Below are 22635 nucleotides of genomic sequence, written 5' to 3' on the forward strand. Positions count from 1 at the left end.
TCTAGCTTGAGTACCAAAATAATAATAATAATAATAATAATAATAATAAATTCCCTAGAGATGTTTGATTTCAATTTTAAATTATAATTTATTTGATTTTTTCAATTTATTTAACCCAAAAAAGTAAGATATTCGTAAGTTACAATTTGTATTTCTTTTATCTTATTCAAAATCATTAAATAAATATGGACAAAATATTCCCACCTATACCTATGCTTACGAATAGCAAATAACTAACCGAGAAGATCATCTGTGTTACATAACATTGATTTCAAACTTTAATTGCTATATTTGTAGATGTCATTGTACAATAATACCAACATATGTTGTGCGACGTATACATGATTTGTTAATTGGTTATTGTCCTTCAATAATCGATAGAGATGCCTTATTTATGGAACATCTTTTATTACATTGTGACCGAAGATCGGCGTCTGACAAGCTTTGGATAGTAAATGTGGGTTGTTTTGGATGTGGAAGATCCATTTCATTACTCAACATAAGAACCACGATAGACACGGTCGGCCTATCCGCAACATGATCCTGAACACAAAGAAGACCAATACGTACACATCTCAGTACTGCAGACAAAGAACATGAATCAACCACTACCTCATCCACTACGTCTGATGCCTGGCCTTCATTGTACAATTCCCATGCCTGGAATAGTTCCACATATGTCCATATATGAATTAGTAGAACCACATATAATGGTAGTGACAACAATATTTGAAAGCATGTAAAGGTGAAATTAGTGCACTTACATAACCAAGGAGGTTTAAATATTTTTCATGATAATGAAAACTAGTATTCCTCATGCCACTAACCATTTCTAATAACAAAACACCAAAGCTATAGACATCCGACTTCTCTGAGAATAACCCTCCCATTGCATACTCAGGAGACATATATCCACTGCATTTAATTGGAAATTGTTACATTTATGCTTACCCAAAATTATAGTACTTCCAATAAATAAATAGAATGTAAGTATTCTAAAAAAATTTAAAATTAAAGAAGGAAGGGAAAAAAACTTATTAAGTGAATCGCTGATTCTGCTTGAATATATATATATATATATAGAAGCAAATCAAGATTTTACATAAAACAAGATGATCAAACTCTTGTGGTTTGCTTATTTGGGTGTAATGTATAGAATAAGGGCTCCTGCAAATTAAATAATAATAAATAAATAAATAATTATTAATAATAAGGGCTCTTACTTTCTATAATGTTGAGATCATGTTTTTCAATCTATTTTGTCTAAAAATGTTGAGAGAAGAACACAGTAGTGGAGGTAAAAAGGGAAGATAACTAATTAGGGGGAGGCAGAGACAAAAAAAAAGTTTAGAAAAGAAAGAGCACTCCTATAGTTTCTGTTAGTAATGGGCGCCCATGTGGCATGACCATTAAAATTTGATTTTGAATCCTTATCCAAATAGGTTTTGATTTTGAAATCAAACCTATTTAGGATAACCACTCTTGAAACAGACGTTATCAGTTTGAACTGATATAGATAGATATAATATATTAGATATTATCTGTATCTTAACTGATATGGATAGATATTATAATATATTAAATATTTGTTATATGGTTATGGGTAATCCAAGAGAAACAACGTTGAGTCTGTTTCAACCCATATTCTGACTCTCTCCCAAGAAACAACGATCAAAGTCATTTTGCACTGTGGTTTGTGTGGGTGATATTCACCATTGTAATATCACCCCACTGCTGGGATTGATTGATCTGATTCTGGAAGCACGTGATTTATCCACGAGGTTCAATCATCAAAAGGTATGATCTGATGATTTTATTCCGCTGCATGTTTTGTGTTTTGATTTACATTGGTATCAGAGCCATTGATGGATATTTTCGTGCTTTCTTTTATCATATGTATATTTATAAAAGATAGTGAGATCCAAAATATTTCATTTTTATGATCATTAATGTCATTTTTTAGAGCATAAATGATTTTATTTTGGAAAAAGGAGTCCGGCAGTACAAAAATCGGAACTGTCAGTACCCTGGAAGGCGGCGCGTGGCATCCACGCGCCACCACGTCGAAGCCACGCGCGCCCACGCGCTTCCACGCGCCTACACGCGCCGGATGCCCTTCTGACGCGCCTGCACGCGCCTGCACGCGCGCGTCGGCGGTGCTGTCTACGCACGCGCGCCGTCCGCGCCCGCACGCGCGCCGCGTGCGGAGCCGAGCGCCGAGCCGAGGCTGAGCCGCGGGCCGAGCCGAGGCTGAGCCGCGCGCCGAGCCGAGGCTGAGCCGCGCGCCGAGCCGATCCTTGAGCCGACTTGCGCTGAGCGGCGCCGAGCCGAGCCGAGCCGTTTTTTCCGCGCTGGCTTGGCTCTAAGGCTCTGTTTGTTTGTTTTTTAATTCTGAATTGCGTTAATTGGCCATAATTTATTCGTTATAGCTTTGTTTTAAGCATGGTTGGTACCCTTAGACTCAGAATTAATTTTTCTACATTCTATAAAATTTTGAAAATTTTACGAAAATAAAAAATATTTTTTCTGTGTTAATAATTCATTTTTTATGCTTTAAAATGATGCTGGTATTGCATAAATAATTTTCTGGGGTTGAAATTTTTATTATGGACTTCTGAAATGTTTTAATATCTACTGGTAATATTGTCTCATTTTATCAGTTTCTGGATTTTTTATTTCTAATTTTATGTGTATTTATTAGTCATTTAAAATTCCAGAATATTTCAGAAAAATTTCAGAATATTTCAGAACAATGTACATTTTAATTATGGCATAATCTGAATATTGTTTCTGTTTACTAGTTTCTGGATTTTTTATTTCTAATTTTATGTGTGTTTAATTAGTTATTTAAAATTCCAGAAAATACCAAAAAAAATCCAGAAAATTTCAGGATGATGTACTTTCTGTTATGGCATAATTTAAATATTGAATACAGCATATTTTTTTTGGGTTTGTAATATGTTGTAATTAGAAGAGCATGATTATTTATTTATTTATTAGAATTCCATTATTAAATAAATATAGCATGAGTTATTTGTAGATTTACATTAAAATGCTATTGTATGGAATTTATCATGCTTTGTATATGCCATAGTCAGTGGGAGGTTATTCGGTTGAGAGAAATCTTTGTAGATTAACTCCCGAAAACCAATATTTTGCGCATAAATTAAACTAAATTTTGGATAATTGTCACTTGTGGCGCAAGAGATGATTACGAGCATAGCGGATTTTCGATCTTGCGACTTGTGTAATATTGTCACTATTTAATTTAGATTTTTGCGGCAAAATTATATTATGCTAATCAAATTAATCCCAATGCGAATTTCTCTCTAAATTGATTTAGCTTATGGAAGTTAATTTGGTTGACCTAGACTTAGTAGAGATGTTCAAATGTGAACAAACTAATCCCCTTCTTTAGATGAGAAAAAGTCTTGGAGACTTTAGGTCAAACCTTAATTGAGCCAAAGTAAGGAAACATGACTCAAAGTCGCCGTGTTTTTGTTGCCTTGTTTGGCACAATAAAAACTAATGTGTGCGCTATAGTTAGCGGCACGCTACATAGTTTTAGTTGGCGAGTTTTGGAGTTATGAAATTAGTAAGCCCTCAATAGATCTGTATATGATCTTGACTAATGAGTTGCGCGGATTGACTTTGTAATTTGACTTGTAAATAATGTTACATCATTGGATGAAGTAACATTCAAGAGTCACGTCATCCAAGAAATGCGAGCTTAAATAAATTAGTCATTAAGTGTAAGACGAGTAGCCAGTACGAGCAGTGTTTTGCTCTCTACCCAATTATTGGGAGTGGATTGAGCGAAATTTCATGCACTATAATAGTGTGCGTTGAAATATCACGTGAAGTTAAAAGATTAGCGCTTAGAAGCTGCAAAATCTATTAACACTGAGTGAAAAGATTAGCGCTTAGTGGCTGCAAAATCTATTAGCATTGCCAACTTGTCTAAGTGTGGACACTTACTGTTTCCACACTTGAGTGTGAAACATGGATGAGGTGCTTCTTTGTGTGATTCCTTTACAAGGCTAACGTTTTGAATAACATTTACCACTAAGCGCAAACGTTGCAGCATAGTAATGAAAAGGTTAAGGCTGACAAGGTTATGATGACTCTAAGAATTTAACGCATCGCTTGTAAGAGCATTGTGTTGAATTAGACTCTTTAGCCTAATTCGCGCTTAAGTTACTTCAGGAGCTATCATAGTTGATAGCTTATTCTCTCCTTCTTGTGGATAGTAGAATTAATTGCAAGTAACTATGAAGCGAGAAATAGAGATGGCAACAGGAGTATCGTCATCTTTCAACTAGATGTATTAAAGTGTATGGAGAATAAAATTGACTTGAAGGTGCAGGGGATTAGCACTTACTAGTTAAATTTGCGACTTAGGCGCAGTTGATATCTCCATGACATCCTTTTTATGATCTAGTGAATATGACTTAGTCGTGAGTCATTACCTAGTTGGGCCTAAACCTTTAAAACTTGTCTTCGAGAACTCACACATTAAGATGATTGGAATTAGTTTATGACATTGGTCATGAACCAGTGGCTTATTATACTTAATCACATTAATGAGATGATGACATGATGGTTTGAGTAGGCCTTCTCGGGCCCACTCGCTTATGACATCCTGCTCTCATGTGAATGTGTAACTTTGTTCGCAATGGGTGCGCACAAGTAAGTAGGAAAGCCGCAGAAGGTCATTTGTTTTGGCGCATTTAGTCCACTATGATATTTTGTGACTAGATATGTGTGAGGGTACAATAGCTAAGCCTCAATCTCAACACATTTATAGATTACGATACGCATCTGAGTCAAGACTATTTGATCTCCCATAAGTCAAAAGTTTTGAGATGATTTTTGACATTGCACATATGAGGTCGAGATCAATTAGATAAGAGTTTTTTGTGCTTTTAGTTTTGACCAAGGTGGCGAGTATCTATTTGAGTTATTTTTTCAGAAAAACTCTGTGAAGAGAGATGGATGCTTAGAACATTGATTATTCCTAGTACTCAACAACACACTGGTGTAGTAGAGATAAGGAATTAAATATTGTTAATGTTAGGTAGATAATGGCGCAAAATGTTTCCCAATTGGGAATTGCACTAGTTTGTTGCCTATATCCCTAACTAAGTGCCCTCCATATCAGTTTTTACACTCCATTTTGAGTAATGGGTTAGCAGAGAGCCATCTATGGGCGATCTGTAACCATTAAGCAGCTTATCTTTATTCTACTTCTCATAAGATTGCGAAGTTAAGACCTAGGGTTCTATAGCGCATTATTGTATGCTGTCTTGTAAACACAAAGGGTCGTGTGGCGCATTATTGTATGCGGTCATGCAAACCCTCCGGGTCATGTGCATATAGGTAAGCAGCTTTGTGGTAGTGTAACTAAGTCACATAAAGTTTTATTAGTAAAGGTGACGTGAATAGAGTTTTCGGAACTCTATAAGATGGAGAATTCCAAGCATAGCGCTCTATGTAGCCTAGTTGAGAATGGAAAGAAATTTCCAATATCCTAGGGACAGTGGGAGCGATGTGTCTACTAATGGATTACTCCATTAGAGCAGAATACTCTACATTTTTAGTTGCGTGGTAGCAAATGTGAAAATTTTCCACGTCATCACTGGGTGATTGAGAGGGAAACATTCATGATTGCTCCGCAAGATGATAAAGAGCCTAGGATAATGCCTAAGGCTCTAGTCCCCTATTTTTTGAAAGTGGATCAATGCTGCGCAGTTTAAGACAAAGTCTTTGAGGATTAACCATTTTTTATAATTTGGTTGACTTTCCATTATGACGCAAAACTGTTATAAAGTTATGCGTAATTTGGATAGTCATTTTTGAGGCATAAGGCTCGCTAGATACCGAATGGTCGCACCATTGAGGAAAGTGTAGACCATGAGAAGACTTCCTCCTGGGGAGTGAGGTTATTTTGACTTAGGCTATAATTGACATAAGTTCGGAACATTGATTTGTGGACACTGTGACCCGATTTCTCATTAGAGAATTGGATAAGTAGATCCGTAGGGATTTACCTTCTGCTTTTATGGTGAAAAGTTAGGAGCGCAAAAAGGTTGCTAGTTCCAATAAATCTTTTACAAACAGTTATCCAAACAGTGGTTCTTAGATTTCGTCAAGCCATGATAGGGCAACGATGATCGATGAAGACCACTGAGGCATGATCAATGGTCCAAAAGAAGTTTTTCCTTACTTAGTCATTATGAGCCAGGAATTTATAAGGTTGTCGCCACCTAGGGTGGGCAGTCCTCCATTTTAGATATGATGGACATGGGTGATGTAATTCATATGCTCGGATGTACGATCCTTAGGGACTGTTTTAGGAAAATTCTCGGTTTGTCTTCAATGACTTACATAAGGAATATCCTAGAACGATTCTAGATGCAAAATTGCAAACCCATTGACTTACCTATCGGTAAAAGCCAGAGCCTTAGCTATTGAGTGAATCCTCAGATTGTCTTTAGGAGAAACAGATGACCTATATTCCTTGATTTTTTCTTTGTTGTGGGAGCCTAAAGTACGCTATGTGGGCGTATTCGGCATGATAAGTTTTATCTTTGATAAATGGTTAACTGAGTTGTTTAGACATTGACCTTGCTCATTAGACTGTGGATAAAATGCTTTATTAGAAGCATATTAATTTGCTCCTTGTAAAATTCAATGCGCTAGTTGGGCGCATCTGCGCTAGTTGGGCGCATTAAGAATGAACGCAAATTGGTCACCAAAAAATATCTTTAGAGAGGTTATTGCGCAAGAGATAGTGATCTTAAATCATTTCATGTGAGGCGCACATGGTGGATTCCGTTGTATATACTTATCGCAAGAGGTGCTGATAAGGCTTATGTTTGGAATCTATAATTGCGCAAGCTGTGGTCAATTTTTTTTTTAAATCGATCACTTATTTTGAGATGATGGGATGTTGACACTATTATGGTTTGTGTCATAATGATTAGCAAATGATGATGTCAGCAGGCAAGATTGGCTCACTCACACGAGCAATCGCCCTTGGCGCTTGGGAGCGAGCAAGGATGAGACTGGTGGTTTATTTTTATTCGGAGCCAAGAGAGGCTTAAATCATCCACTATGTATGTCGCCTTGGTTATAACCAAGATGAGGTCGTGTTAAGGACCAAACATGGATGTTAGTACCCACTTTCCATGTTGTGCCTGTTATGATTAGCCAGATTCGAGATCTCATTTGACGCCTAGAAGGCGAGCAAATAGAGAATTCGGGTTAGGCGCTAGAAAGCGACTAGACTAATATCTGTACGGTGTATCGAGTATGACGTCACTCTTTATGGAAGAGTTACTCCACCGTAACATATATTCATACTATATGTGCTTAGCGACCGAGTAATGAGGTGAGAGAATGGATCCCTGCTTCCTCACCGTGTGAGTCTTACGAGTCATTATTGATATGACTTTCATTTATGTACCCTTTTGTGACTTTTGACTATGTCATAAGGTAAGGGGTTGATGTTCTGCTACTTTGGTATGTTGCCTGCGGTCATGCATGATTCGGCCTTAAGGGACATCACTGGGAAAGCGGTCAATCCTAAACTAAATGGCATGAGTGCAAAGGGAAGATCATCTAGTATTACACCACTGTTGTATATTCACTGCCGGCAACTCACATCGCTCTGTATGAGAGGCGAATTGAGTGTGAATATATTGCAAGAATTGAGAGGGTCAAACATGCTCTTTTTGAGGGATTAGAGATGTTTTTTTTGGACCGGTGTAATTAGATGGGTCTGGGGTATATGAGACACTATTTCTTTTCTTTTTGGGTTGATGTCTCTATGCTGGCTCATTTTGAGTTTCTAGTATAGAGCTCCCACATGCAGGTGTTCTCAGCAGTCGCACGGTGCAGTGGCTAGTATGAGATTGTTCGTTTTTGGGGAGATTGAGATAGAGATGTGGCAGTGTCATGCCAACTCATGTGCGAGTGGGAGATGTTAGTAATGGGCGCCCATGTGGCATGACCATTAAAATTTGATTTTGAATCCTTATCCAAATAGGTTTTGATTTTGAAATCAAACCTATTTAGGATAACCACTCTTGAAACAGACGTTATCAGTTTGAACTGATATAGATAGATATAATATATTAGATATTATCTGTATCTTAACTGATATGGATAGATATTATAATATATTAAATATTTGTTATATGGTTATGGGTAATCCAAGAGAAACAACGTTGAGTCTGTTTCAACCCATATTCTGACTCTCTCCCAAGAAACAACGATCAAAGTCATTTTGCACTGTGGTTTGTGTGGGTGATATTCACCATTGTAATATCACCCCACTGCTGGGATTGATTGATCTGATTCTGGAAGCACGTGATTTATCCACGAGGTTCAATCATCAAAAGGTATGATCTGATGATTTTATTCCGCTGCATGTTTTGTGTTTTGATTTACAGTTTCCATCCCAATCCAAGATATATTTTAAGACCATTATACCTTTATCTGTAGTATTTCAAACATCAAATGTTCCATATCATACATAACTGAATCAGTAGGACAGGTAGTTGGCAAAGGTGAGCAAAATCTATTGTAGGAAAGAAAGGATGCTTACAATGTTCCCATCACCCTGTGAGTGTTTGCCAGTTCTTGTGTCACTCGGAAAGTTTGCGCTAACCCGAAGTCTGAAATTTTTGGATTCATGTCATTGTCCAAGAGAATATTGCTGGCTTTCAAATCTCTATGAATAACCCTTAAACAAGAATCGCGATGGAGATAAAGAAGCCCTCTGGCAATACCCTGAATAATGTGGAAGCGTGTAGCCCAATCAAGCTTCACCCTTTTCGTTGCATCTAACCAAAAGCATAACAGTCAAAAAGAGGCATTCATCAAAGTCAGTCCTTTCCATACATTGTATCACCAATGAGGACAAGAGAACAAGGCTAAACATAAGTTTTGAACATTTCTTTCCTCGGTGTTAGGCACAGTTGTAGTAATAGCATGGAATGACCTATGAACAATTTACAGTAATAAAGATGAGACTATAAACCAACCGAAGAGAAAAGTGTCCAAGCTTTTGTTTGTCATGTACTCATAAACCAATACCTTCTCTTCCCCTTCAATGCAGCAACCCAAGAGCCTAACAAGATTCCTATGTTGTAGTTTGGAAATCAATACGATCTCATTCTTGAACTCTTCCACACCTTGTCCTGAATGCCTCGAAAGTCTTTTCACTGCCACTTGATGGCCATCTTCTAACCTTCCCTGTAGACCACAATTTTTATTAGTTAGTACATCGGATATATGTCAACGTAATTCATATATTAAAGAATATAATTACCTTATAAACAGGTCCAAATCCTCCTTCCCCAAGTTTGTTTGTTGTGCTGAAGTTATGGGTTGCAACTAGTATTTTATCAAAGTCAATAATTGGTAGCTCTGAAGTGTCCACTGAATCAACCATTTTAAAGTCCTTTCTCATGTTTTCTCTCTTTACTGATGTTCAAAAATTGAACCATAGAACAGAAAATTATTTAGATTTCTCAAATTTGAAATATGTTAAAAATAATCATAGTAGCTTCGCTTGTTGAGCAAAAAACGAATCCAATAATTTATGACTTAGCTATAGCTAATGATAAGTGAATTTTCTCGTAGTTGTTTTTTGTTTCACAGCTTAAAATGTTATAAAAATACCGTTCCTGTTTTTTCTCAAAGTACACTGGCTTTAAAATTATAAATTTTGCAGGTGATTAAACTTGAAGATTCTTGTAATTAATCAGACTATTAAGAGTACAAAATTGTTGTATTGTCTGCAGAAAACACAAATGGACTTGTTGATAGGAGAGAGAAAATTGATGGCCACATCTTTGTGTTACATGTCCATGACAAGTTAGTTTCAGAAGCAAATAGATATGTCCTTGTTGATTTACTCTGCATATTAAAAATACCCTACTTACCTATTTGATTTGCTCTCCACTTGTGCATACCATACATGAAGGCACCCAAGAGGACAACACCAGAAATTGTAGTAAAGCTGATGATGAACTTTTTACTTTTCTTATCTTTACCTAAAAAAATAAAATGAAAAAGATAATGAAGAACAAATTTTAAAATAAAAATGATATTGCTAATCCTAAGATATTAAGGCACAAATCAATTAACTTTACCCAGCTCTAAATATGAAAGGCGAAGGAAGAGGTCGTTCCCGGCAGCAAGTGGAAACTGCTGAATATCCATGAGGCCTCCAGACCAAACCATGCAATGAATTCCAGTCACATATGCATATGCCACACACGAACAGTTACTCAAGCACCATTGTTGGCAACCTGAGGAATCCTCGGTGTACAAATATTCATAATGATCTGGCAGCTTCATATTGCTCAGCTTCCAAAACCCATCATTTTGAGCCTTTCCTGATGATGCTAAGCTGCTAGTGTTCTTTTCGCAAAGCAGTTCAGTTTTCCTCACACAACCACCTGCCCAATTTCCTTTCCACCACTCCTCTGTTGAACTTGGTACAAACCCTTTCAAGCACTCGCAATTTGGAGACTTATTCTTGTCGCAAACTCCAAATGGTCCACAAACCCCATAAATATCACATCGATTCAGCGGTGCCATCCAGGCAACATATGGGTGCTTGACTGGTTCATCCCAGTGCATTTCCTTCAAAGTTCCATCTGGTGTTACGAAAATAAATTGGACATAAGAGGTGTTGTAAATGTACCATGTGATATATACACTTCCCTGCTGATTATCGTTTACGAGGTTTAATTTATTGGCATAGCCGTGGTCAATGTCCAGTACCCCTATAAACTTCGATCCGTCCCATGGACCACTTCTCCAGTACGGCTTGAAACCATTCCAAATGACAACCTGCGGTGGTGTGTCCAGTGAAAACCCGCAAACATACTCTCCAGGCGATGGGTCATCTTCAGTCAGCCAGGAAGACATGAAGCGTTTCTCTCCTGTTTTAGTATTCATTCCTAGCATCATGCCGGGTGAAAAAGTGTCAGAAGGATAGTTAAAGCTCTCCCACAGGATCAATCCAGAGACACTATCTTTAAGAGTAAGGTCTCCCCTGTCTAAAAGCACTGCAATTGAGTTGTTGGAATGGACAGAAACATTTGTCAACCAGACAGTGTTGTTCATGCCATCAAGTAGTCTCAGATTTCCATCTTTACCAATTGTTAGACTTGAAGAGGCAGAGTCTATTGCTGTAACTGTAAGTGGATTCTCTCTGTTTGCCACCCATACGGCTTTTCGATCATGTATTGGTATGTTCTTGGGCCAAATCCCAATATATTGCTTACTGGAATTGCTTGGAATGAAGAAGCCTAACTCAAAGATTTGGCCAGAGGAGATGAGAGTTTGTCCTACTGAGATTGGCTGTGATTGAGTTAAAGTATCAGTTGCAGAATAATGTTGTGATGGAATGCTGAAGACAATCAAGAGGACTGGAAATGAAAGAAAAGCACTAGGACGTGTATTGGACACACATTTCTCATGTAAGATATTCTCTCTTTTGGGCAGCCATGCTTAGTGCTGCTTTGTTTTGAAGGTGTCCTGCGAGTAGTTAAATGGTTCTGGTCTAATGACATGCTTAGTGCTGATTTCCACACCTTGACTTACCTTTATGCTCACATTTCTTATCGGTCATGACTAAAATAATATCATAATTAAACAAGAAAATGATATAACTAAGGCGTATGGTACACTCCTTTCGAGGGGTGTGTATAGTAGAATTTCCCTCTTGAGATCACATAGAAATGTTTCCTCACAACTACAAAGTTCAGAGAACACAAAACTGTCTGTATGATAAAATCAAATTGGGGAAACACATATGCATATCATAGAAACAAAAAGGCAAACACATGAAGTGCAAGCTTAAAAATCTATTTCTTAAAAAAAAAAAAAAAAATGAAGAATCTGAATTTGGCGGTGAATAAGCTGTTACAACTTACAACTCCCCCATTTTCTCAAGGATCGGAATTTGGGTACGAAGCGACGAAGCTGTAGATTCATCATTTGAACTAGTTTCCAACAGGTGGTTCAAGATCGGCTCGGTAGGTAAGTTTGAATAAATTTTTAAGTTTAATAAGATTCTGCGTAGAAATTAGTTATTTTTTACTTGGATTTTTTACCCTAGAAAAAAAAAAAAAAATGCTCAAGTAAAAAAAATGATGCCATAATCACTTTTTGACTACCAATCCATGTTATCAGAAGAAGTCTTGTCTGGGACTTAGCTATTTTAGTTATTTTTTTAATTATTTTATTAGATAAAAAAAAAAGTTATATTTGGAAAGATTTATGGATTTTTATTATTTTTATTTTATTTTATTTTATTTTTTTGTAGTTAAATTGATGGTTGTGAGAGAAAAAATAATTGATTAATACATAGAAAGTGATATTTTGTTTTATTAGCAATTTAAACTTTTTTTTTTTTTTTGGTCTTTAATGACTATTTTAGCAAAAACAACTCTTACCCAACAAGGCCTAAGTGTCCCTGCATTATTTAAAAATTATTTTTTTCTTAAGTTTAGAAGTTTAAATTTGAACTTAGGAAGAATTTTGAGGCGCTTGTAAGGCTCGCCATGAGTCTTATTTTGATTATCTATATTATTTATTTTGTATGGCTCTCAATTTATATTATCTATGAAAGAAATTAGGTTAAACCACTAATTGTAATATTTTCCTTGTATCGCATGTCCCTCTAAAAAAAATGAACAACAAAAAAACTTTTAAAAATAGACATTCATTTTTTTTTTCTTTTTTGAAGACAAACATAAAATAATAAAAAATAATAAAAATAAACGTCCAATTAATACACATTAATGTGTGTTTGGGAGGGGAAATATTAGAGGCAAACATAATAAAATAAAAAGGTTACGATTATCAGATTGACCTAATTTTTTTATGAATGATATACATTGAAGGCTATACAAATAAATTATTCAAATAATTGAAACGAGACTCGTGATGGGTCCCACAAGTCCCTCAAGTTTAGATTTAAGCTTGAGAGAACCTCAACCCTTATACAATTCAGGCTACTAAACCTCGATTCATGTTCAGCTAATTAAAATGTCATATCAGATGAACTTGTCATGTAAACATGTTGTTGGAGTATTTACCAAAATAAACAAAGAATTATAAAGTCAAAATGAATATGGGTAAAAATCATCACCATGAGAAGACACCAGATTTATGTGGTTCAGCAAATCTGCCTACTCCATCGATATTACCCCTCTTCCACTCTATTAAATATGTATTACATGTCATATCTCCAGATATATGAAAATACAATAAATTGGGTTGAGATGCGGTAATTTCGCTCTCTTTAAAGAGATTCAAGCCCTTCTCGGTTGGTAAAAACTACCACTTCTCGATACAACAGAATATCACGTATTAGCCTATCTCCTCCAGGATACAGTAGCGCGACTTTTAGTCGTGTTGACTCAATCAACCTTGCACAAGTAGGTGCGTCCAAAGTTTCACCATAAAAACACCTTTACAAGTTGCCTAACCATTTCTATATAAAAACAACATAAAATATCACACACATATTCTTCATGTGCACGACCATGTATATATGCACATCCATCAAAACATGAAGTGTCTCATAGTTAATACAATAATGAATCAATTATAAATCACCATCACTATATGATAATTCAATACCATGAATGTATGTAACTCATAACTTTAATATACATGTAATAGCATATACGTTGGGTGCACAATGACCATGATATATGGATAACTCAACCAACATGTATGTTACATTCTCAAGCTTTCAATGATAACAATGCAAGTCTTACTAGAAAGAGTTACAAACTCTTGAAATACACATTACTACAAGTAACCACCATCTATCATAAATTAAACAAATTATTATATAAAATATTTAATATTAAAATAACTTGTGCAATATGCACCAACAATCCCCTACTAATTTTAATATTAAAAATAAATATAAATTATCAGGGAAAGAGGGATAGTATGCATCATGAAGGTGTACTTTGTATTGAACCCCACTAGTGAAATAGTGATCTCTACTCTAGAGTCAGTAACGGTCTCAGACTTGAACTCTGACTGCTTAGGGGAAATAAAGTATAACAACCCACACATAATAATCCAGGTGTTGACATAAGCTTTGATGGCTAGCACGTTACGACTTTGTGCTAATCCTAGACTAACATGAGTGTATTTGGAGAAATAAGTCCAAATCTCATAGAAAGTGGTCCCACATTCACACTCACATAGGTGAAATCTATCAAAGGTGCTCTTGTAATTCTGACACCCCACTCATAAAGGGCTACATTTTTCGTAAAGAGTTTAACAAATCAACCCTACAAACATTACAAGATAAATGCACTCACATCATTGGGATAGACAGAAAATAAATAAATTTATTTACTGCGTTTTCTTACAACCATCATATGATTCGTTTATTCCATTGAACCTGGTCATAAGGTCTCTTCTTCCTAAGTTGGGTATCCTTATTTTATTTGTATGGGCTTAGTCTAATCCCCCTCGATGTAATATATCCAGGCAATTTTTTAAAGTAGATATGCAATCAGATAAAATTAATATCTTTCAAAGATAATATCTTTAAGTGCGCAATCACACAAGTCTGAATCTACCATTATAAAAACGATTACCTCTACAAAAAATTTAGGTGCTCTCACAATCATTCACAAATGTGAAATGGTTTCTCAAAATTTTAATTTCATTAAAAAAAATTTTAACCATTCACCTTCTCAATTGCTACAACTAGCAATAATTAAATATAGTACTATCTCATAAAATATAATCAGCAATAGAGAAAAATCACCTGACAAAATATCACGTATGTGGATTGATTTTTCCCAATCCGCCAATTCGGTAGACAGATGGCCGATTAGAGGTTTCCTAGCCGCAACCAAACTGCGAACACTCTTGGTAAAAACTACCACTTCCTGATGCATTAGAATATCACGTATTAGCCTATCTCCCCCAGGATACAACAACCCGACTTTTAGTTGTGTTGACTCAATCAATCCTGCACATGTAAGCCCCAAAATAAATAGACATTCAAATCCATAATAATAATTCGCAAGACATACAAAAGCTACCATTCTGCATAAGCATATGACATTATAACATGAGAGTCCCTTACATCCTTCCAAGAATCTATAACATGCTCGACATATACATTGAAACAACAATATTAACCGGAACACATGATCAAAAGAATAATACTTGAATTATTGCAAGAATATGCCGTGGAGGCCACAAATTTCCAAGGCTTAGCCCGGTTACATCAAAAGAGTTAAAACTCAATACAAAGAAGCCCTTAGCTTTAACATAAAAACAAAACCACAACCAACTGAGCATCAAACTCCAAGATCCTCCTAAGCCATTGTCTTGGCGGAGGCACGCCAATTCACCTGAAAATGATTTTCCACATAGGGTGAGCATAAAGCGCAATAGAGATAATCTTAATGACATGTATGATGCTAAACAATGACATAATGTGAATGCATATGAAATGCCATGATTAAACATACGCTTTCCTTATTTGAAACAATGTTATGCAAGAGTTCCAAAATCAAATTTGCAAGGCTTTCCTTTTAAAAACAACATCTAGGGCTAGCGTTCAAAGAAATAGTATGCTATACAAGCTAACTAGGCCATTTTACTGAAACTATCCATATGGAATTGGCACCAACCACACAGATTTTTGGTCTTACACCAAGGACACACAGGTCAACTTAATTTCCACACCCACTAACAGCTTTACCATTTTATTTACCCTTTCCAAAGACACAATACATGTGTTTCCAACCAAACAATTTCAAAACATGAAGCCTCCAGTTTACAATTTACGATATGCACAATGCGATGTATGACTGTAAATAAATTCCATTTCCTAATCCACATGCAATTTCTAACACAGGGCAATGCTATCCTCCGTCGATATCCAAAATAGTTATCTCTAATGCAATTATTAAAAGATAACAACAACAATAATAATAAAAATATCCAAAATGATATCAAAGCCGGAATCCAAATGATTTATACAAAAATTTCTATGATTCTCGATAATCACATTCACACTCCTTACGAGTCCTGTCAACCACAATAGAAATATTCAATTTCAAAACAAAAACACATTGTTTACCTCTCTCAACGAGATTAACTTTTAACAATGAGTAATCCGTACCTGTGGATTCAAAAAGTTTCATCCACATTTTTCTTTAAAATCAAATCCTCAACTAATCAATAATACTAACATTTCCATGCCTTTTTTTTTTTCTCCAAAACTCCAAACAATTCCTAAGTTTTGAGAAAAGAATAGGGGCTTCCTTCCAAAACTCCATTTTATTCAAAATCTCATCTTTACAACCACCACAAGCTTATAAATTTCAAACTATTTTCAAAACAAGAGTTTTCCTGTAACACCCCAAAATAAATGACATAAATCGACTCCTAGCAACCTGTACACAGTGACGTAAACAAAATAGTAATCTTTCATTAATCAGAATTGATACGCAGAAGGTGACACATGCCTCATACATTCACAAATGATTCATCCTGAATCTACAGCATGTGTTACAAGTAGTAATAAGAAATGAAAGTTAAACAAATATTCATATGCCCTAAAAACTTACATATTTCCAAGGTTGTGCCTAGTTACAACAAAAGTGGATACAAATCCAATACATATAAAGCCTTTGGCTTAAATCAAACGATAACATAAAAACAAAAGAAGCTTTCACCTCTGATTCCCCCAAAGCTATTGTCTTGGCGGAGGCATGTCCCCAACACCTGAAAATGGTTTTCCCAAGTAGGGTGAACCAAAGCTCAGTAGAAACAATTTAACACAATGTATGATTCTCAACAAAGATATAAGTATGATATGCATATATAATGCCCATGACAAAATCATTCGTATTCTTACAAGATCATAGTATGCCAAGTTTCATATTTCAAGCCATTTTATCTTAATTCATTTCATGACAATTCGTTCCACCTCAATCCACCAGTCAAGTCCATTGTTATCCAAACAACCCAACCAAGGCTACAACTCAGTGGTTCTCTAACTAATACAATCATTACACAAACACTTCAAATTTTCCATTTTACAAAAATTTTGTCCGTGGAATCAGCACCCATGTATACACGCGATTTTCGGGACTTTCACCCTAAACGCACATGCCAACTTAATTCAATGGAGTTCATCCCCTTTCTTCTCCCAAACATAGAGTACATCCCATTTCTCCTCCCAACATCATACATATACAATGTATTTTAAACACAATCACATTCACTGACAACAAATAAGAGATTAGTTCCAGTTCACCTAATCCTCATGCAATTTCTACAACAATCATAATTATTCTCTATCGATAGTCTAAAATAGATATTTCTAAATAGATATACAATCTCCAAGATAGATAAATTATCCAAATTTCCATAGGTGAGAGAAGATACACATCCAACTCCACCAATTATATACACATTCATCTAATTTAACAATCCCAATACCAGTTTCATTATTTATACAAAATAATTATTTGAAACATTTTAGGGCAAAGCTTCATTTTCTTCCAAATCCAACCCATGTATCAGAATCAACAAATTTAACAAAACCCATCCTCATGTCTACACCCATAACTGTAGACACCCCATTTTTGACTGTCCTCAAGACTTGGACGTCACCGTTTGAACACTCGGTGATCACCCACGTTTGTGTTCGTCTTGAGTTCCCGGAGGTCTCGGCCACGCGCCTTGCCTCAGGATCTCTCGACTCGACCGTTTTGTGTTTAGTTTCGCACCAAACACTTGTGTTTTTGCTTTGGAGGGCAAGGAATGGCTTGTGGGCCATCCCCACTCATCACCAGCCATGGCTTGAGGCCACCGGCTAGTGTTTTGTTGCCATCGGCCATATGTTTGGTTGGTCGGCACTCTTTGTGGTCGGTCGACCATGTATTTGGCCAATTTGGCATTTTTGGCTGGCCGATCACTGTGCATCTGCTTTTGCAGATATTTTTATGCCAGCTGTGCTAGCTGGCATACACTTTGCACCCCCTCCATACACTTGTATGGAGGGATTTCACTCTTGCTTAGCTTGTTTTGTAAGCTTTGCAAGAGTGATCCTCTATAAGAGGAGGGCTGATCCTCCCTCCTCAAGTTTTACAAAAAAGTTCCAAAGAGCTCTTGTTCTAGGGTTAGCATAATGTATCTATTCTATCTCTATTTCTCCCTCTCTTTTGCTCTAAGTGTGTGTTTGTCCTTAGTTTTGCACTAGGACACCTACCATTACACCTTACCTTGATTGCTGAGGCATTAGGGGGCTGTCCTTGAAGTTCTTGAGCTGTTTTGGAGCTAAGAAAGTTGCTGGAGTGATCCTTGCAAAGAAGGTCTTCAAGGGTAAGATTCTTGCCCTTTTTACCCCATTTTTGCATAGCCTTTTTGCCTACCTTGCATCTGTTTTTGAGCTTAGTGTATAATATATAAAAGTCTTGTTTTTACTTGCTTAAAATAGTTGTTTAAGGTTGCTTTGAGCTTTTGGGGTTGTTTGACCCCTCTTAGGCCTTGTTAAGCCCTATTTTTGTGCTATTTTGGTGAGCTCCGGGACCACCTTGTTTGGGCCTCCTCACCACTGAAATCCTGATTTCAGTGGTAAGGATGGTGTGTTAAGGTCCTAAGGAGGAGAGGGCCCCCTCTTCTTGTGGCCTTCAAAAAGTGCCATGTTTGCCTCATTTGTGAGCACCATTTTTAAGTTTATGTTGGCCATGTCATAAGTGTTATTTGTGCTTATTTTGTTATGATATAGCACTGTTTTTACTTGGTTTAGACACAACATGCTTGCCTTTTATACATGTCTTGTAATGCCATGATTTGCCTTAACATGTACATAGCATTTGGACTACCATGCTCATGGGTTTTGGCCTAGCTTTGTGAAGCTTTCACGCTTGTTTTAGTGTGCTTGAGGTCTATTTTTAGTCATTCGGGTCGTCCATGCTTCGCTTTGTATAGCTACCATATAATCCCTCTTGTATGCCTTGAACATTGACCCCTCTAGCATGCCATCCTTGCTTTGTTTCAGTGGTTTGGAACCACTTGCCATGCCATGCCATTTTAGTCCTACTGGTGTGCTCGTATGCTTGTATTTGATGCTCCTTTAATGCTTTGAAAGGGTGTTGTCCTATGCTCCATGTTTGGACATCTGTGTATGCTTCCATGTGTAGGTCATTTAGATGTCATCTAAGTGGTTTTTGAGGTTCATTTTGACATGCTAAAACTCTGATTTTATTTGTTTAAATCATGCCATGTTTGGTATTGCCAAGTGTAGTTCAATGCTTCTTTGGTGAGTCTTACGCTTTAGGCTTGGTTGCATGATATGCTTTTACTTTGCTTGGTTGGTTTGGAACCTCTTATAGCATGATTCTCAGAGCTTAATATGCATGCCATTAGTCCATGTTTGTCCCTTTTAAGTGTGCTTATAAGTTGCTTCATTACGCTTAAGTCTTGAACCATGTATCCATGCATGCTTGTATGTGCATTTGGACCCATTTCTTTAGCATTGGCCACTATTTTGGGCTTGTTTGAGGGCTGCCTAAATTAGTTTAAGACCATCCTTCACATGTATTGCATGCTTGCCTTATGTGTTGTTGCATATTTGGCCTTGTTCCATGCTTATTACATTACACATTTGCATGCTTAGGTTGTAATGCATTTGGTATGCATTGTACTTAACATGTTGTCCATGTTGCATCTTGCATGCTTGCATGGCTAAGATTATACTTTGCATGTTTGCTAGCTTGCATACTTGCCCACATGCTCATGTTGCATACTAGCTCACATGCCTAGGTTGCATCGCATTGAGCATGCATGCCTTGCCTCTTGAATTGAGTATGATAGAGGTTGGACTTTATGTGTTTATTTGGTTTGCATGTCATTTGAAATCAAAATGCACAACTTGGTTCCTTGGGCCATCACAAATTGAAATGCGCGATTGGTGGTCCGAGAATCGAGTACCATGCTCCTTTGAGTCATGAATATGATAAGGAGTGTGGTTGGTGCAAACATTGCTTGAAATGCATCGCCATGCCATGTTTTGCCCTCAGCTGCTGTCAAAATAGGTTTCTGCTGGAAGCTTTGGCCGGTCGACTATAGTGCCGATCCACCAAAAGTTTGTGGCTGAGAGCTACACCAATGGTCAATGACCACCCTGCCATGACCGGTGATGATTCCTCATGGCCGGTAGCATTCCCCAGTGTTCATAAAGTGCTCCCTGGGACTTTTACAATTTTCAGAGGAGCAGAGCAGGAAAAATAGAGGCAGCTTGTGCATGGCATTAGATTTCCAGGCGAAGCCAATCCGAGCACGTGTGCATCCCTCTTCCCGACGCCTTTTAATGCTTTCCTTAATTTAATTGATTTGTTAATTAATTAGGTGATCTGTAAATTATTTAATTAGCTTGTAGGTTAATTAAATTGTATTATTCTTTTGGTCCCTCCGAGCGAGGGCGAATTTGTAATAAGTATGGCTGCGTGTGTGCATGTCTTCCAACCCCCAATTCTTTCTCCCTTTTACTTACCTGCTTTGATGGTTAGTATTAGGGCATATTTAATTTAGCATACCTTATGCTATGCATGCGTGCATCATTCATCAGTCTTGCATGCACCGGGCTCGGTGCATCATGCTAACCGCATAGTATTTTAATTCCAAACTTGAATACGTGCATCGAGTTGTCACATTTCGCATGTCATCCTTAGATTAGCCGAGCCTGTTCTAATGACATTCAGTATGTGATGCATTAGCCATTTGTTAACATTGAACTAGGATCATGCACGATTACTAACGAGTTCATTGGTTTGGCACGGAGTACGATGTAAGTATTTATGCTTTAGCATTTCGCATGAGTGTGAATGTTAACATGACAACATGCTTACCATGAGACTATGTGCTTATGTGATATATCTGCCTGAATGCCTGTGGGTGAAGGTTGGCTTATCTAAATTGGAATAATGCATCGACTGTGAGTTTTAAGCCCACTAGACAGTGGCAAAATCATGTTGAAGGTGGTAAAATCTGCATTTTAAGCCTACTTGCGGGTAGCAAACAGTTTTCAAAACAAACATGAAATGTTTTGTTCCAATTCAGGCGACCCAGTCTATACTTGTTTTGTTGCGCGCATCGCATAGTAAATCTAGGCTAATAACCGGAATAAGAACGCATAATGTTTTCAAAACTAGATATCATGGTTAGTAGAGGCCGATCTTCGGATCGGGAGAGCAGGGGTGCTCATAGCTGACCTTCCCCAATCGTACCCAAGTTCTCGAGCCGAGGCAACTTTGGTGATGACGGACACGTGGCCTTAGGCAAACGAGTCAGGGTTTCCTAAATTTCCCCTATAAAAAATATTTAGGTGGCGACTCTGTATCTGGCAAAGCAGTCCATGTTTGGCACTTCTTTCTAAAAGTTTGTTTTCTCAAAACGATTTGCCGGATTTGGACTCTTTGGTTCAGATTTAGAACCGTGACAATTTGAGAGTCTGAACTGTAGTGACCCACAGACGAACAGAACGGGACTCATCCTCCCGGGGCGTTCGGGGACGTCTACAGTTTCTGGCGACTCTGCTGGGGGAGTTAGAGGATTTGACTCGAACTCGTGATATCTTGTTTTGATTACACTTATGTGTTTCTTTGCATTGCATTTGCATTGGTGCGCCTAGGTCACAGTGTTTGCCGTCTGCTATTCCTGAACAGTTTGCCGGAGGCTCGCTTTGAGAAGCTTGCCATAAGGCAGACCGGTTACGGGCTCTGCCACGATGGGAAAGCTATAATTTTGCAAAATTGACCTTGAACTCATGATTTTGAAGAGTTTCCAAGTGTTTTAAAAGGTTTTGGCCAAAAAAAATGCAAAAGGATTGAGTTCCAATTCAAAGCAAATTTTCAGACTGAAATTTAACCCAAACCACACGTTCGGAGTGCAGCCTAAGGCCCCGCAGGTGTGGCAAACCTCCCCTGTTCCAGATTGTATACTGCTTTAATTGCACGTGCGGGGCGCATGTGCGGTGGTGGTTCTGCACATGTGGCCAGTGCCCCCGCACGTGTGATTTTCAAGGCATAACCGGTTTTGTTTTCTCTTCGTTTTTCAGATCTCCGGGTCTCCATTTGCATGGTTTTCAAGTGTATTTCACATTCATATACATTGTATGAACACGAGATAAATGAAAGAACGAATAGAAACAACCGAATGAACAAGTAACGAATGAACCAACTGAATGAATTGAACATGTTATAAAATGTTGTGCTTGAATGTGTTTGTGTAGGTCAGATGTCGCGTCCTAATCACGTGATTTAGGGAACTGACTGTGAGTAACAATATTGCAATTGTGCTCAAGTGTTATGAATGTTTTATGACCTTTGTTAATACTGAGTTTTGATAATGGGATTCAATTTCATAAGTTATGTTTATGTTCTGTACAGACGTTTGACATGGACTTAAGTAACTGTGTGTGGATATTTATATTTAAAGTTATTTTGTAAATTTAAGTTCTCACAGCTCATTGGACAATATATTTTAGGGTTAATTACAAAAAAAAACCCAGGATTTCATGTATTTTTCAATTTAAACCCCAAAATTTCA

At 37.2% G+C, this 22635-nt stretch overlaps 1 protein-coding gene across 1 annotated transcript; it reads right to left on the reverse strand.

The window, feature by feature from the left end:
- Positions 1 to 234: 234 nt before the first annotated feature.
- LOC114294785 (G-type lectin S-receptor-like serine/threonine-protein kinase At1g61550) lies at positions 235 to 11653 on the reverse strand. Its single transcript, XM_082889528.1, has 7 exons — positions 11626 to 11653; positions 10155 to 11513; positions 9954 to 10064; positions 9338 to 9492; positions 9051 to 9261; positions 8612 to 8849; positions 235 to 915 (listed from the first exon to the last, which is right to left on the reverse strand). The coding sequence occupies exons 1-7, from the start codon at positions 11651 to 11653 to the stop codon at positions 693 to 695; spliced, it is 2325 nt and encodes a 774-aa protein (XP_082745654.1). The 3' UTR covers positions 235 to 692.
- Between the last annotated feature and the right edge of the window lie 10982 nt (positions 11654 to 22635).

The sequence above is a fragment of the Camellia sinensis genome, chromosome 9 (genome assembly GCF_055761805.1).
Source record: "Camellia sinensis isolate YWXY chromosome 9, ASM5576180v1, whole genome shotgun sequence".
In the NCBI taxonomy this organism is placed as follows: domain Eukaryota; kingdom Viridiplantae; phylum Streptophyta; class Magnoliopsida; order Ericales; family Theaceae; genus Camellia; species Camellia sinensis.

Coding starts and splice junctions, on each gene's coding strand:
- LOC114294785 (XM_082889528.1), bottom strand. CDS start 11,653: ATGACCGATAAGAAATGTGAGCATAAAG. Junction 9,262..9,337: donor GATTTGGACCTGTTTATAAG/GTAATTATATTC, acceptor TGTGGTCTACAG/GGAAGGTTAGAAGATGGCCA. Junction 916..8,611: donor CACAGGGTGATGGGAACATT/GTAAGCATCCTT, acceptor AATTAAATGCAG/TGGATATATGTCTCCTGAGT.